At 45.7% G+C, this 17,307-nt stretch overlaps 1 protein-coding gene across 1 annotated transcript in view; it reads right to left on the bottom strand.

The window, feature by feature from the left end:
- BUB1 (BUB1 mitotic checkpoint serine/threonine kinase) overlaps positions 1-17,307 on the bottom strand; it is a 640,511-nt gene that overhangs the window by 260,430 nt on the left and 362,774 nt on the right. Inside the window, exon 20 of the mRNA XM_069234708.1 lies at positions 12,208-12,324. Coding sequence (XP_069090809.1) covers positions 12,208-12,324 — 117 coding nt within the window. The remainder of the gene's footprint in view (positions 1-12,207; positions 12,325-17,307) is intronic.

Below are 17,307 nucleotides of genomic sequence, written 5' to 3'. Positions count from 1 at the left end.
TAGGTGCCCCCTTTCCGGAAATGTATCTAAGCCATTCTTTTAGGTCTTCGTAAGTGGGATCTAGGCATGGTCTTCCTCATCATTATCTGGATCATCTTGAGGATTGAGGTCACCTATAGCAAATCTTTCTTCTTCAATAAGCCTTTGTGCTTTTCTTCTTCACCTCTGAGGCCTTAAAGTAAAGTCATCTAAATGAGGTTTTGAGGCAGGTAAAGAGAAAGGCTAAAGTGGGGGAGGCATAGGATCAGCTGCTGGCATGAGATTGTGGAACAAGTGAAGTGTCCTACGGTGCTGGTGAAACAATGGGTTCCGGGGCAGACTGTGTAGGACTGGGCACCGCAAGAGTAGGTGATGTTAGTCTCATCTTAAAACCTGTAGATGATGGAAGAGGATTTTCCTAAGAGATGTGTGGCAAAGGGTAAAAAGCAGTAAACTCAACTGAAAGCATTTTGGCATTCCTCCCATATTTTAAGTTAGAGAACCCATACAGTCAAGTGGTGTGCCAGTGGGGCTCAGGGCTTTATTAAATATACTGTGCATTTTGTTCACATAGTTTGACAGATCTGTCAAGAGATATTGGGTTCCTAACCGGGGCCTTGGGGATGGCGCCACAGGCAGAACTCGATTAGAAGTTGGCATTTTGTCCTTTGGAGCCGCAGGTGCCTAGTCGATCAAAGTAGGCGCTGAGGCATCGTCTTATTGTGAAGGAAGCCCAATGTCGGTCGTACTGTAACGGAGGCAGCGATGCCAGTCTCAAGAAGGTAATCTTCATCTACATACATGCCTTTACTTTATATGGGGATGGTGATCTTGATTTTGGACAAGATTTCCTACAACTTCGCTTTCCATCCTGATCTCTGGACACAAACACTTTCCTTCCTTGGAATGCATCTTCTGACAGGATCCGCACCTGTCCACATTATGGTCTAAACCCAGGTACCAAAGGCAAATTTCTTGAGGGACAGTAATACATATTTGTCCATCAGTCTCTGCATGGTCTAAATCAGGATCGCTTTTGGCTGACACAAAGACAAGAGCTGCACATAAAAACAGTATAAAGTTAAGCTATCGAGTGATACTATACCCTTTTTTCCTAAGGGGAGTTAGTCCTGAATGTGTCGATGGTGCGGAAAAAAGGGAACTCATCAGCATGCTGACGGGGGCACTTTATGGCTCCAGTGACATGGCACAGGCGGAGCAGACTTGGAACCAGCACCCCTGTCAGCGTGGGAGAGGTATGGCAGAAAAGTTTCTGGATCCATTCAGGTGCCTGAGGTATTCAATAGCTGAGCAATCTACAGGTAGATGTATCAATCAGAATGTGTTATTTAAGGAATTTGTTACAAGAAATGTGAAATCTCAAACCACTGGAAACTGCCTGTTTTTTGCAAATGCCTTCTTTCCTAAAAGGCATGTGTTGTATTCCAATCCTGGTGGTATCTTCAAAACTCCTTCAAACAAGTATATTAAATGTTTTGCTGCAATTTTTTTTTTTTTTTATTGTCTCAATTTTAAAGCTACCTTTTCAATAGCTTTGTTTTAGCATTGTTCAAGCTTGCTGAAGCTTTTCTAAAGTTTAGATTTGTGGTGTTCACCTAGACCCCTGAAACGAAAATACAATATTTAAAAATAATAAACTCTGAGAAGAACTAGTTAGATACTTTTGGTAACTTTCCGGTAGAGACCATCTAACTGCAGATTCATCACCTTTCGAATACTTCCAAAGGTGTCAGACTGGATGCATAAACTTTTCAGTAGTATCTCTGTATGCAGTGAGGTAGCACCATGTGGCTCTGTGCAGAAGATGTTCCGCTCTGGGAAATTATATGCCGTCAATATACATGCCATTTCTTCGCACTGTTGGCTGCTCTCAGGGCTGTCCACTCCCCTCAGTCTCAACAGCTGATTAGAATCGACCAGGGGGTAGATTCCTAGAATTTGACCTTTTCAAGGAGGACAGAGTCCAATTCACAGAACAGGGAGGATGAGAGGGGCAGTGAGGAATCTGCAATTAAAGACTCTACCAGAAGGTGTTACCAAAGGTAGGTAACTTGTTCTTCTAAACACACATTCCTCATCATTTAAATACATACCATAGCAATGCCTATTGAGAGATTTTGAATTGGGTCAAAAGAAAACATCCTGTAGGACATAGTGGACCCTTCTCAGCAAACCTAGATGTCCAGGCAGTAGTGATGCGTGCATGTATGGCAAGACACCTATGTGGTTGTGTGCTGCTTGAAAAATGCACAGGACAGGAATTCTGCATTCAATGTAATGGTAGCAGACTTGGCGCTGCTAGAATGAGCTCTTAGCCCTTCAAGGGTTTCATCTTGGCCAATGTGTACCAGATCTTAGAGAGTACCATCCAGCAAAAGATCGTCCCTTCCTGTAGAGTTTTACTTTTCTTCACTCCCACGAACCCAACAATGAGCTGATCATCCTCTCTATTTTCTGGTACGATCAATGTAAAAGCTCAGCTCTCTTTTCGGGTCTAGGTGATGGATTCACTCCACCTCAGAGGAATGAGGCGCAGCATAGAACACTTGTAATGTGATAGCCTGACCGACGTAAAACAGCATCCATTCTTTTGGTAGAACATGTCAGGGTTTATAGAACAAACTTGTCTGGGAAGAAGGTGGTATGTGCTGGGTTAACACATAGTTTCAAGCTGTATGGAGGATGACAGTCACAAGAGACAGCTTTGCAGGACTCAAAAAGAGTACACACATGTGAGAACAGATTATGATCCCACTGGACAAGTTACCTTTGGTAACGCCTTATCTGGTAGAGACTGTAGGAAAGTAGCATAATTCTGACAGTTATCCCCACCTTTTTGCCTGGGTCAGTGTGTTAGATTGTAGTGCACAGGGATCCTGCTAGTCAGGACCCCAGTGTCTATGCTCTCTCTTCTAAATTTGGTTGGCATACTGGTGCACCCATGGAAGTCCCTAGTATATGGTACTTGGGTACCCAGGGCATTGGTGCACCAGGGGACCCACATGGGATGTAGCTTTTATTGTGCCACCCATGGGAGCCGATGCAAACTGTGTTTGCAGCCAGCGTGAAACGCTGCATGCACCTTTCACTTCAGGTAGACGGCTTGTATTAAATCACGGTCACTGCACTTAGACACTGTAAGTCACCCCTCTCGTAGGCCCTTCAGCCCAAGGGCAGGGTGCATGCTCCGAAGTGTGAGGGTATCCCTGCAAGAGCAGGGTACCCCTACAAACCCCAGACTCCATTCTCTAGGCTTTGTAAGTGCGGGGAAGCCATCTTAAGGTATGTAGTGGACACTGGCCAACACAAGTGGTCCAACTACATAATGGCTTCTCCAAAACTAGGCATGTTTGGTATCAAATATGTTGGACTCATGCAACTACTTTAATTTCAGTGCTAATTGCATGAAACCATGTACTCTGGGGGTTCTTTGAGGATCACCCAGTTCTGCCTGTGCAGCCTTGAGGAGTCTGGCTGCTATCCCACCCTGCTGCTGATCCCAGACACTGTTCTGCCCTCCTGCTGATAATCCTAACTCAAGCAGGGGAAGGATTTCCTGCAATGGAGATGTGTGACACCCTCTTCCTTTGAAATAGGTGTCTCTGGGCTTGGGTGGCCTGTGAGCGCCACCACTGCTTTGAAGGGTACATTTAGTGTCCTCCTTGCATAATCCAGTTTGAACCAGTTCAGGAACACCCGGTTCCTACTCTGGTGCAAAACTGCACAAAAGACAGGGGAGTGACCACCCCACCCTGTCCAGCTTCTCCTTTAGTGAAGTGCACACAACTCTGCCAGGTGGCCAGTTGAGTCCTCCATCTTGAAAACAAGATGGCCAGAGGCCCCTGGGAACATCTTACTGGTTAGGTCAGGTAGATGACGTCCCTGATTCCCTCTGATAGGTGGGTCTCTACAGAGAGTGACCAACCCCCTTTTAGGGTTACTTGAGGGATTTCCCCCAAGGGTGGGTCCTCCGACAGATCAAGAAAGACTCTTCAAGGACCTCTCTGTAAGACATCTACTGCTCTTGGCCTGCTGCTGGTCTGCTTTTGGAATTTAAACAAGACTGTATCCATTTGGGAGGGTTCCCAATGCAACATGGTTTCTCAAGCTCCTGCAAGATTTCTACAAACATCCATTGATGTGCATCCTCCAGGGTCACAAGGAGTCTGCCTGCATCAAAGAAGCAAGAAGGAATTTCCCTTGGAGTGAAGGAGTCACTTCCCCTGCATCCGTAAGCACCTCAAGACAACGTTGGCTGGCTGGTGAACACTGTTGCCTCACGGACAATGTAAAGCCTCTGCTCACACGTGGTGGTTCTGTGGTCCTCTCCAGGTCCAACTTGTCTTCTCACTAACATATAAGATGGTAGACCCTTTTTGCTGCCACGAACAGAATCCCCGAGCACCACAATTGTTGATCTTGCCAAGGCTTGTTGGCGCATCCTCCAAGAAAATCTTTGCGCTCCAAAAAACCCCAGCACTCTGCAACTCTAGATTCAGCTTCCACTCTGCAGCTGCTGTAACGTGGGACACCTGTTTTGTTGCGCTGCTGAGGCCTCACAGTGACTCGCTGTGCCTGCTGCCAGTAGTTCAATCGTGGGGGCTCCTCCGACTTTGGTTGGCTTTCCCTTCTGCTGAAGGCCTGCCCTGACTGCCCTCTAAGGGTCGAGTCACTAGAACCTAGCTGGTCCTCTAAAATCTGCAAAACTTCCTTGCAACCACTATTTGCATTTGCCAAGGCTTGTTGGTGGTCATGCTGGCCACTGAGCCTTCTGCAATCAGGCAACTGACGTGGACAGCTCGTGGGTAACAACCAAGGATCTCATGTAGCCCTCTGGACTCCGCAGCTGGACATCTTTCACCGTCCTGAAGGATCTTCACCTCCAAGAGGGTGGGCTTTGCCTAACTGCACCGTCAGGATATCTTTGAGTGGTCTGGACACGGTCCCCTTCTTTTTCAGGTTCTTCAAAACCGGAAACCACCTTTTGGTTCCAACGGCCTGGACCACAGGTGGCAACAGCAGGTGGACAACTGAGGCTTCCATTGACTTCAACAAGGGTTTCTAACGCCACTTCGCCCCTATGCTCCCTGCTGTATGCACTCTGGTCTTCTGGGTATCCACGCGTGGGGACACTCTCCAAACTTCCTTCTGCCAACTGGTTTCCTCAGAGTCCACTGGGAAGTGTCCCAAATCCATAAAAATCCAACCCCAACAGTCCTGTGTTAGCCTATAGGACACCCGGCTCAATGATAGCTCTGTACCAAATCGCCAGTGGGATTTCTAGTACTTACCTCTGGTGATTTCCTACTCCCCCAGCCCCTGGGATCCTAACACACTTACCTTGGTTGGGCACCTCCATTCTTATACCACTTTCTTAGTCTATGGTTTCTCTCCCCTCCTCCTCCCCCCAATAGGGTCCCATGTGTTTTTTATTTTTTTCCTGCTTGTTGCAAAGTGTATATTTTTGTGAGTTGATAGCTCCATGTTAGTATAGATTTAGTGTTGTAATATAGACATTTTTATTTTTGCAGCACCTAGTGTGGTTCTTTCTTGTGAATGGTTACTGACCGACTATTGTGGTATTGCAAGTGCTTTACACTCCTCCTAGATAAGATTTAGCTGCTCCCCACAGCTACCCTAGGGATATTTTGCTATCTGGACACTTAAACACTATCACTAAGGGTTGCCAAGACTCAGTATAGGGTGCCACACCATAGATGTACACAATAAACCGAGCCAGCCTCCTGCACAGACAATATCTAGTTGCAGATTCCTTACCTTACAAATTCTCCCAGACGTCAGTCTGGATCTGGAGATTTTTCTTGATGAGTACTCTGCGCGCCATTAGGTGGTGGTGATCGACTCTGCGTCAGTCGTTCGCACTGGATATAACACCGCAGGTCCTATATATGTGCCAGCCTGGCAACACTGACGTCACTGTCTTTGCATCATTTTCCACGCCAGAAGCACAGAGCCATAAAGAAAATGAATACTGGTGCATCAAACCTAAGGCCCTTAAAGAGGAGTCCCTGCCCCTAGAAATCAGTTCGGAGAGCAGGGAGAATGGATGGGTCAAGTAAGGAATCTGCAACTAGATATTGTTTCTACCACATAAGGCGTTACTGAAGTTAAGTAACTTGTCCATCTGATAGAGACATCCAGTCGCTCTTTTTGGGTCCAGGCGGAGTCTCTCGTCTTCCTTAGAAGGATGTGGTGGTGCATAACAAGTAGGCAAGGGGATGGATTGGCCTGCATGAATGGGTGTGACCACTTTTGGGAAGAAGGAAGCCCTAGAGCGAATCACCATATTGTCATGATACATGGAAAGGTAGGGCGGTTTATACGGCAATGCTTGCTGCTCACTCACTCTTGCAGCAGATGTATTGGCCACAAGGAAGGCCGATTTCAAATTAAGAAGCCTGAAAGGACAATTGTGGAGAGGCTCGAACGAATTGTACATCAGGAATGTTAAAACTAAATTCAAATCCCATTGGGGCATTATGAATGGAGGAAACATGAGTGAAGTCTTTAAGGAACCTATTCAATAGGAGACTAACAATGAAGGCAGATCAAGCAACCTTTAAATCGCAGAAATTAGCAGACAAATAACACTTGAGAGGGCCCATAGCAGAGTCCTACTGGGTCAGAGAAAGGATAAACGACCGAACCTCAAACAGAGGGGCAGAAAGGGGGTTAACAGATCTGTCTGTGCACCATGCCACAAATTTCTTCCAACCACAGGTGTATAACATTTTGGTGGGAGGAACATGGCTGCCAAGATTATGTTACAGACTTCAGGGAGGGGGAACGTCACAAGCTGTCAACTGCCACTGCTCAATCGCTATGCAAGAAGGCGGAGAATGGACAGGTTCAGGTGGAGAAAACTCCCCTGCTGTTGCGACAGAAGATCCTACCGAAGGGGCAGACTGATCAGAGGATTGATGGCTACATGCTCAGTAGCTCAGAATACCATACTCTTCATCCCCAGTCTGGAGCCCCAAGGATTACTTGGGCCCGGTCGTTCTTGACCTTCTTGAGAACTGTGTGTGGTATGGGTGGAAAGACATACAGGAGGCCTTAGTTCCTCACAAGGCGAAAAGCGTCACCAAGCGATTGTCGCCTTGGAAAGTCCAACTTGCAATAGTGCTGACATTGCTCATTTTTTGTAGAGGCGAACAGTTCTAACCAAAGCTCTTCCCATTGTTGAAAGATACTTGCGCCACCTCTGGATGGAGATTCCATTCAAGACCGAATAAGCATCGACAGCTGAGTTAATCCACTCTGGCATTCGGAGATCCCGCCAGATGTTGAACAACCAGGAAAAAACCTTGATGTTCCAGCCACGTCTAGAGGTGCACAGCCTCCTGACAAAGGGTCCACGACCCCATCCTGCTTGCTGCAGTACCACATGGCTTTGGTGTTGTTGGTGAACACCTGCACTACCTTCCCCTAGACAGGGGGAAGAAATGCTTTCAACGCTAGTCTGATGACATGGAACTCCAACAGGCTGATGTGGAGTCCGGATTCCGCCGGAAACCAGATGCCCCGGATTTACATTTCTCGCAGATGGCTGCCCCATCCCAGGCATGACGCGCCTGTCCCTACTGTCAGATCTGGCTGGGGAAGGAAGAGAAAGGCTTCTGACCCAAACGCGGTTTGTTAACCAGCACTGCAGATCTTGCACAGTTCCCTCCGAGGTCTGGACCATGTCGGAAGGATTTCCCTTATGCTGTGCCCACTGGAATTTCAGGTTCCACTGCAGAGCCCACATAAGCCATCTGGCATCTGACGCCAGCAGGATGCAGAATGTCAGGAAGCCCAGCAGCCTCAGTCATTCTCACCGAAATCCAGGATAGAGGCTGAAATGTTGGAATCAGCCTAAATATTCCAGACTAGCTGCTTCTGAGGATAAGCCCAAAACTGTCCTGTATCCAGAACAGATCTGATGAAATGGAGCATCTAAGAAGGAGTCAGGTGTGACTTCGGCTCGTTTATAGTGAACCCCAGCAAATGCAGGAGGTATGCTGTAGTCTGGAGGTGGGAGACCACATCGTGTGGTGAGCCCGCTTCAACAGCTAGTCATCGAGGTAGGGAAAGATTGAAACCCATGACCTGCGCCGATGAGCTGCAACCACCGCCATCACATTGGTGAACACCCTAGGGGTGCTGGTAAGGCCAAAGGGGAGCACGGTGAACTGAAAGTACCCGTGGCCTACCATGAACCACAGGCAACATCTGTGGGCAGGCAGGACAGCAATTTAGAAGTAAGCGTCCTTCTAGTCCAAGGCTACCATCCAGTCTCCGGGGTCCAGAGAACCTTAGCCAAAGTGAGCATTCTGAACTTCTTCTTGAGGAAGAGATTGAGGGACCGAAGATGTAAAATAAGGTGGAGGCCCTTGTTCTTTTTGGGCACCAGAAAGTAGCAGGAATAATAACCACAACCTACTTCTGGTACAGGAACCCTCTCTATGGCTCCCTAGCCAAAGGGAGCCGTAAATTCCTCTAGTGAAGTGCCAAGTGATCCTCCATCATCCGATCGCAGGATGGTGGCATGAATGGAGGGAGCAGTCTTGAAGGTGGGGGAGAAGCCCCTTCGGACTAACTGCCAGACCCACCTGTCTCATGTGATGGACTGCCAGCCGAGCAGGTGATGGTGAATTCTGCTTCTGACTAGTCCCTGGTGGGACCCTCAGAGTCCTCAGTGAAAAATTAAGATCATAGCCTGAAAGACTCTCCTTTCCAGGGTAAAAGGCATAAAACCAAGCAGTGTCCAGAATGGCTTAGAGGAAAAAGAGTGCCTGAGAAGGATTCAGGTGTGAGTTTGGCACGTTCAGAGTGAACCCCATTGAAGTCAGAAGGTTCGCTGTAGTCTGGAGGTGGGTGACTATAGCCTGGACCAAACCTGTCTACAGCAGCAAGTCTCCAAGATAGGGGATGACTGGGACCCTTGGATCTCTGAAGATGTGCTGACACCAATGCCATCACTTTCATGACACTCAAAGGGCACTTGTGAACTGCAGATAGAGCCTGTTGTACAGGAATGTTAAAATAAGCATTTTGCAAGTCCAATGCCACCATCCATTCTCCAGGGTCTAGGGCATACAGGAACTGGGCCAGAATCAGCATGTTGAACTTGTCCTTTCTAAGAAAGGAGTTCAGGGGTGCAGGTTTAAAAGGGGGCAGGGGCTCCTGTCCATCTTTGGCATCAGAAGTAGTGGGAGTACCAGCCATGAACTACCTCCAAAGCAGGCACCTCTCAATAGCCCGTTTGGACAAAACAGCTTGCACTTCTTGCTGTAAGCAGACAGATGGTCCTCAGTCAGTTGTTTTTTGTTCCAGAGATCGCTGAACGTGCAGCAGAGTTGCCAGGAAGGGTACAGCATACCCTTTCTAGAGAAAAAAAAGGTGACCTGTCAGCCAGATAATTATTTTTGCATTTTGCCTTCAACTGGCTGTTGGTGCTTCTCTAAAAGCAAACTAAAGGGGTTTGGCAGGTTGGTCCACATGGGGTGCCGTTTTGAGGGGGGTGGGTTGTGGGCGGCTGCAGGGTCACAGCGTGCCACTGCCATTAAACAGCTGGAAACCCTATTGTGGCTGTCTGTATGGGGTACCCCTGCGCAGCCATAGAAATATCAAAAAGGCTGATGCAGTTGGCATAGCAGGCCAGACAAGCCCAAGGGGCACGCTATAGTCCTGCATTCTTTAAAACACTCCACAGCAGAGTCCCAAAAAGGAGTCTCATGAGAGTGCATGCACATAAGGAACAATTATACTTCACCAGAGAAACCTGTGTAACTCATCCAGTGTGGTGAGAGATGCTAATGCCAATGGCTTGCCCAATGGAATTAGTGGTACCCAGGTGCAATGTTGGTAAATTTAGCTGTGTCACAACCGTCCTGTATGGCTTGGGTCAGCACAAAATGATTCTTTTCCAGGATGGCTGGACAGACTTGAGTTACAGAATCCCAGATAGAGTGGTAATAGCAGCCCAAAAGGCATCAGACATTGACCGACCAGAGACAAACTTATGGAAGAAAATAGCCTGTTCCCTCAGTTTTCCACTCTTAGCCTTCCTATCTGGGACAATACCTGGGAAGGCATTCAGATTTGAACAACAGGTGGAAGATTGACCAATAGGTTTTTTTCAACGGGGGAGGTTTGGGGGTTTCAGTATTGGTTCGCCCTGGTTTAACGACTCCAATTAAAACATTAGTTTTGAACTCCAGAGTGGGGAGATGAAGGTTGAGAACTACAGCCACCCTCAGCATAACCATTAAAGGGAGGCACTTTCCTCAGTGACAGGCCTTTGTAAAGAGTCTAGGCCACTGGCATCCTGGGGGTCCTCATACCAGTTTTCTGCACAGTAGGGTTGACCAAATTCCGCTTCCCACCGTACTCATTATCTGAATCTGTCTCAAAAAAAGAATGTAGCGTTTGAGACCTCCCCTGCAAAATTAGAATGTTAAGTGGCTCAGATGAAGCAAGAAAAGACTGTGGATCGATGGACATGGAGCTCAGCCTCATCTGAGATCAGGCAGTGCTAACTTGGACTCTCAGTGCTCAATTTGTTGTGCCTCGTCCTCCAGCATTGGTTAAGTTGGTGAGTGAGGTCCAGGAAACTCAGAGGAATATGGAGGCAGGTTGCACATGTGCCGGCAGAGGTCCAGCAATGGGGTCAAAGGATTTAACTGGCACAAAGGGAGAACCCATTGGCGTTATCACAGATGTAAGACATCGTAATTTTGTGGGGCCATAGGAGGCACGCCAAATGGAGTCAGAAAGGGATTCAAAGAGTTGCAGACTAGCATCACAGAACTCTTGTTTCTGCAGCGGTCACAGGCTGCTTTGGAAATGCAGTTTGCGCAGGGACAAGGTGTAGGATTGCTTCTACCATCAATCAACTTTAGAAGAGAGATCTAGAGGAAAAGGGATGCCCTCACACATTCTCAAATACATGAGAGTGGCAGGAAGAGGGCGAGTTCAGTTTGGATTTTTAAATGTTTTGTTTCTTCGGCTTACCCGAGGATATGGAATGAAACCGACCTTCAGACTTGGACACAGGGTCTTACGATGCTTTGCTACAAAGCTTTGCCTTAAGTCCTGAATGTTTTTTGGATTAATCGACATGCAGACATTGCTGACCTTAGAGGCATGGCCAGACCCCAGGCAAACATGATGTGGATTTGTTACAGACATCTGCTTGCAACAGTCCTTACAAGATATAAACGCTGATGGCTTGGGAGATGACATTTCCCTTGCACACCGTTAAAATGCAAGGTAAGCAGGTCTCAAGAGAGACAAGAGGCTGCGTAACAAGGATCACAGTCCAAGCCATTGCCAAAATTATGGATTCCTGGCAAAATGCCACTTGTTCAGGATCTACTGATGAGGGAAAGACACCTGTTTAGGTTGCACCACTGGGATTGCCAATGTAGAACAAAATGACAAACTTCTTACATCAATTCTCACTATCGTAAATAGGAATCTATAGTTGCGGTAGACAAAGGAAAGACCTGCCAAACAATCTGCCGAAACAATCACCAACACGTCCTGCGTTAAATCGCTAAGACGCCGTATGGCCTTGAGAAAGCCCCCGCCTACCCGCCCACGGGGCGAAACACGTGTTGGCTGTTTCTCCATCGAATATGGCTACTTGATTTTCTCTCAACCCTGGCACTAGTTGATTGGATTGCTATTTTGCTGATTTTTGGAACTTAATTTCAGTTCCAAGACTGCGATAAATCAATTGGACTACAAACTTATGGAACTGATTTCTTTTTCTTATGTAATAAACAACTATTCAAGCATTGTGCTTACTATTCAGTAATTTTTGAAGTGGGAACTCACCTACATTTAATCTGGCACTATAATTATTGGGAGGCTTAGAGTCCAGGCCTTCTGGTTTAGAGTTCTCACAACCATCCTATAAATACGGCATTCTTAGGAAGTCAACTGGCTGGACTCTCTCTTTTCTCACCTCAATACTACCCCTGCTTCCTGACAACTCCAAGCACCTGGGAATAAAATCCACAGCACCAAGATACACCTCCAAGTACAAACAAACATTCATTAGAAACAATCATTAGGAGTTCAAATACGCAGCCTTTATAACCAGGATTTTTAACTGTGTAACACACGTTTACATCTTGGGGTAACCCAATCCAAAACGAAGATGAAATTTAGCTATACATTTAACAAGATACTTACAGTCATTTCTGCAGAAAGCCTCCAGGTCTAGATCATTTCCTTTATCCAAGTCAAATACCTCATCTTCCTCCACATTAGCAGACCCAGGCTGCACCTGAAACATGTCCCATATATAACCTGCACAAAAATAGAACATTCTTTTGAAACAATTAAGGATGTAAAGAAAATCATGCAACAAACTGAAAAGTTACCCAAGTTACCTCCTTTCCCTAATCTCTGGTGGACATTGCCTTCAGAGGCTTCACCTAATAAATAGCCTTCAGGTGTCAGATTGACTCTGCCTGACGTTTCCTCAGCAATAGCTCTCCTGCCCCACCAAGAGAAAACATATGTGGCTCATTCTACCTAGATCAATACTTTCTGCAAATTACTCACCTGATGAATGAGTCACTGAGCAATACCGTCCAGGAGATGCGAATGGGTAGTGCCACATGACCAAGATAAAGTATACAAAAAAGTGATGAAAGGAATGCTTGACTTAATCTCAGCCACTGTAATTACTCGGACCGCATCCATGTCCACTATTTTGCGCACAATGTTTCAGTTTGGACCGAACTGAATGGTAATCTGTCTTGAACCTTCTCCAATGGTAAGAGTCCAGCCCGAATAGCCAGGCCCTCCCTAAACCAAAACAGAGGCAACCTTGGATGGACAGGTTTTTCCCCCTAGTTCGGGCTCACCTGCCAGGCATAGCTTGGTTACATTGGCAGTGTGCACAGGACCCACATTTGGACATGCCTGCCCAAATTAGGCAGAGGCACTAAAGTACACAAAACAAACATAACGGAAGGAATGCTTGAATTAATTTCAGCCACTGTAATTACTCGGGTCCCATAGCAGTCCATCACTATTTTGCACAGAACTCCACCTCAGTTAGTTCTAAGCAATATGCAAATCAAGTCTTGACCCTGCTCCAGTGGAAACAGACCAGCCCTAACCGCCAGGCCAGGCCGTTCCTCTTAAGCTTTAGTTCTTAACTAAGCAAGTTATACTAAAAACCCTAACAAAAATATCCATCACTGTGTGTTTGAGCTGTAAGGCAATAATGGTTCGTAATGCACAAAAGGCCAAGTTGCCACCAGGGAAATATCAGCCAGTGGGACACCCCTGGGAAGAGCAGCAAAAGCAGAGATAGCACTTGTATAGTCAACACCAGCTGAAGAACCTTCCTTGGCTGAGGCACTGCAGGTCCTTATAACTGTAAATAACCAGGAAATTGTAGGTTTAACCATAGCCTGCCCAAGAGTTGTAGTCAGACCAGAAAGCACTGACAATTCACGGTCAATAAAGTAAGATACTGCAGTCATGAAGTTCAGTCTATATAACTTCTCATTTTTCTTTTTAAAGTGAAGTAGAAGTAAAAAAAAAGAAATAAGTGACAGACTGGCCCATGTGGAAGTCAGACAAGACTGTCTGCAAAAAATAAGGGCATAGGTAGAGTACTACTTTGTCTAGCAATAAAACAGTGAAGGGACCAAAAGGGCCTGCAAATACCAATCCTATGAGCTGAAGTTATTGCCACAAAGAATACACTCAGCAGAGTTAGTTAGCAAACTGAGAAGGTATGTATTGTTTTGAACGGCAAAGGCATAAGTAAGCTTAATATCAAATTTAAGTCCTGTTGTGAAACAAACAGCACAGAAGGAAACAAGTATAATAGCAGTTGAGAAAATGCCCTCTAGCTCGCCATTTCAGATTCCACAGTGACTTTCTCATTAGCTACGGAACCTATACAGGACTGCTCAACCAGCCTGGTACTCCCCACTGGCTCAATATGGTTTAAAGAATATATGTTCCAGTCATTGTGATCTAAATGTGCAAGGCCAGTTCCAGCCTTAAGAAAGCCCCCGAGCTACACTTATAAGAGGTGAAGTAGTTATATACAACTTTATTTGGCTTACTAAATTTCGCAATTGATCTATATACTCTGTGTTACTATAAAACAATTGTAATAAATCACCGAAAAGCATAAGGAATAAAGAATTCAATCCAGCCAGTGATTGAAATCCTTGTTATTCTTGCACACAATTAAAAATCTTACTTTATAACAATACTTAAAGCTTTTTGCATAAAAACCAGTTTAGAAAGGCACAATTAGGGGGGCAACCTAAATGAACAAGTTACTTACATTTTGTAATGCCTTCTCTGGCACAGACTATCTAATCGCAGATTACTCACCTTCTGAATAATCCAGGTGTCCGGCTGGGACCCGGAAGTATTTGCATAGCAGTATCTCCAGCCTTAACAGGGGGAGTCATGCCACTCCAAACGTTCCACATGCCACTCCTTTCCAGTGGTCTGGACATCTGAGTTTGTATTAATGCACATCTGCTCACGCTCGTGTCAGTTTCTTTCTGTACTCCGTCTGTAGCAACAGGTGTGGAGCATTAACAAACCTCACAAGACCAGTGTCCAGAATTTCTGAAATTGAATCTTATTATATACACAGCTGTAACAGACCACTTCTATTAAATAAGGAGGTTGGGAAGGCAGGTGAGGAATCTGCCATTAGACAGATTCTCTCCCAGAAAAGGGGATAACGAAGATAAGTATTTTGTTCTTCTGATGAAGTCTTGTAACTGCATATTCCTCACCTTTTGAACAGACACCAAAGCAACACCTACCAGGTTGTGGGGCTGTGCAAAGTTTCAAATTAGGAAATGTTGCAGGACAGATCGGGTGAAATGCCCTTGCTACCTGACTTGATTATCCAGGCAATAGTGCTTGGTGGACCATTGCAAGTATGCCCATATTGTAGCCCGACAAATGTCCAAAACTGGTATACCCCGAGCTAATGCCGTAGTTATCGCTTGAGCCCTAGAGGAATGTGCATGCAACCATTCTGGTGGTTGTTTCATGGCTAGTCTATTGGCGACCATAATACAACCCATCAATAGTGTCCTCTTCAGCACTGTCATATCGATTTAACTCCAGAAATTCTGACAAAAGTTGATCCCCCTGTCAGATTTCTCTTGTTCTCTACAGAATAAAATTGAGAGATCTTAAGAGCTAAACAATGTAATCACTCTTCCTCTTTTGAGGGATGAGGTGGTGTATAAAGAGGGCAAAGTGGTAGATTGTCCTATATGAAAGCATATAACCACTTTAGAAAAATATGCCACAGTCGTTTGAAAGACCAATTTTTCGGGAATGAAGGAAATGTAAGGGGGTACCAATGACAAAGCTTGAAGTTCACCCACTGTTCTATTTCAAATAACGGCTACAAGAAATAGTTGTCAGAGTCAGCAACCTTACTGAACAACTATGCATAGGCTTTAAAAGATAAAACCATCAAGTTAATACTAAATATAAATCCCACTGTGGCATTATAAATGAACAGGAGGAAGTATACGTAACAAACCTTTTAATAAAATACCAAAAAGACAGTTTATCTGGCAAACGTAAAAAAGCCCAAAAGGCTGCTGAAAACCTGTGACCATAGCTGCAGCAAGGCCATGCTGGAGAAGTGATCAACAAAACAAAAGAATATTAGCAAGGGGAGCTTGAAAAGGTTGGATTTGATGCAAGGAAGATCAAAAACGTCTGCCAGCATTGTTAAAAAACGTTTTCACAGACTGACGCCTGGCTACCAAAAGGACTCCAAGGACTTTCAGAAAAAGATCGTATGTATTAACTGCTGCATAATCGCCATGCATGAAGGTGTAAACCACTTGGGTTCAGGTGTCGACCTGACCCTTCTGCTACAGTAGGAGACTATCCCGAATAAGCAGCCAAATTAGAGGACTGATGCTCATGGCCAGAAGTTTTGAGTACCACATTCTCCTCGCCCACTACGGAGCCACTAGAATGACTTGAACCTGGTCTCCCTTGATCTTCTTGAGCACTCCAGGCAGTAAACAGAGGCAGACAGGCATACAGGAGTCCCAAAACCCAAAGTAGGCGGAAGGCACTGCCTAGGGAGGACTGCCTTACGTACTCCAAAGCTCAATATTCTGGACAGTGTGTGTTGCCTGAGGTGGTAAATTGATCGAGCCAGAGCTCACCACTTTTGGAGAAGATACACTGTCCACCTACAAGGCCAAATGCTATTCCTGACCCGCTATGTCTCACCAGTTGAGTTCACCCGATCTGTTTAATGATCCCACCGAGTGTTCGATGAGCAGAGATATGCCCTGATTGCTCAGCCACGTCCAAAGATGAAGAAATTCCAAGCAGGGAGTCCACAAACGCACTCTGTCTACACATGGCTGTCGTATTGTCTGACTACCTGTACTCACTCCCACTTGTTCTCTGGAAGGGAACCAAAAGCATTGATCGAAGTTCCCAGAAATGTATGTAATGATGTATGTGCGCATCTCTGCGGGAGACAAGAGCCCTCTGACCTCTGTGTTTCTCAGATTACCTCCCCAACCAAGTAGCAATACATCTGTCACCACAGAGTCCTGGCTAGAGCAGGGAGAGAGATGTCTAACTGCAGTCCAGAAGGCACAACTGCAAGTCTTTTGCAGTCTCCTCCTACACCTGAATTAAATCTGGCAGATTTCCTTGGTGTTGAGCCCACTTATAATTCAAATTCCACTGCAGGTGCTACCTGGCATGGTCCACAAGGAGGTGGCCATGAGACTCAAAAGTCTCAGAGCTACTCCCAGACTGCATGCTGAAACATCCAGATCATAGCCGGTAAATTGTAGACTTGTTGAGGCAGAGAAATTGCTCAAAACACAGTGTTCAGGATAGCTCCAATGAATGGAAGCCTGCACAAAGGATTCAGGTGCATCTTCGGCACATTGATGGTAAAACTGAACAACATCAAAAGATTGGCCGTCCAGTAATAAGTCAATAAGGTAATCATAACCTCTTATGTTGGCAATATAAGTTCAAGAATCTCAGCTACTCGATGAACAACTGTGGCCAATAATGCTGTTTCTTCAGTTGCCATAGGGGATGATAAACCTATGACATTTTAAAAGTCTTGTAAGACTTGTAAAACGTCACCTTGAGGATAATAAAAATCAAATAGATAACCCTCCCTAGTTAAATCTTGTTCAGACTTAGCATACAATACATAACATGGTAGTCGCTTCAGTATCTGAAAGTACATTCAAATTCATAACTGGCTTGCTTTGGTGATGTTGATTC

Source organism: Pleurodeles waltl, chromosome 5, assembly GCF_031143425.1.
Source record: "Pleurodeles waltl isolate 20211129_DDA chromosome 5, aPleWal1.hap1.20221129, whole genome shotgun sequence".
In the NCBI taxonomy this organism is placed as follows: domain Eukaryota; kingdom Metazoa; phylum Chordata; class Amphibia; order Caudata; family Salamandridae; genus Pleurodeles; species Pleurodeles waltl.
The sequence above is the reverse complement of the archived record's forward strand: the minus strand, read 5'-3'. Positions and strand labels throughout refer to the sequence as shown.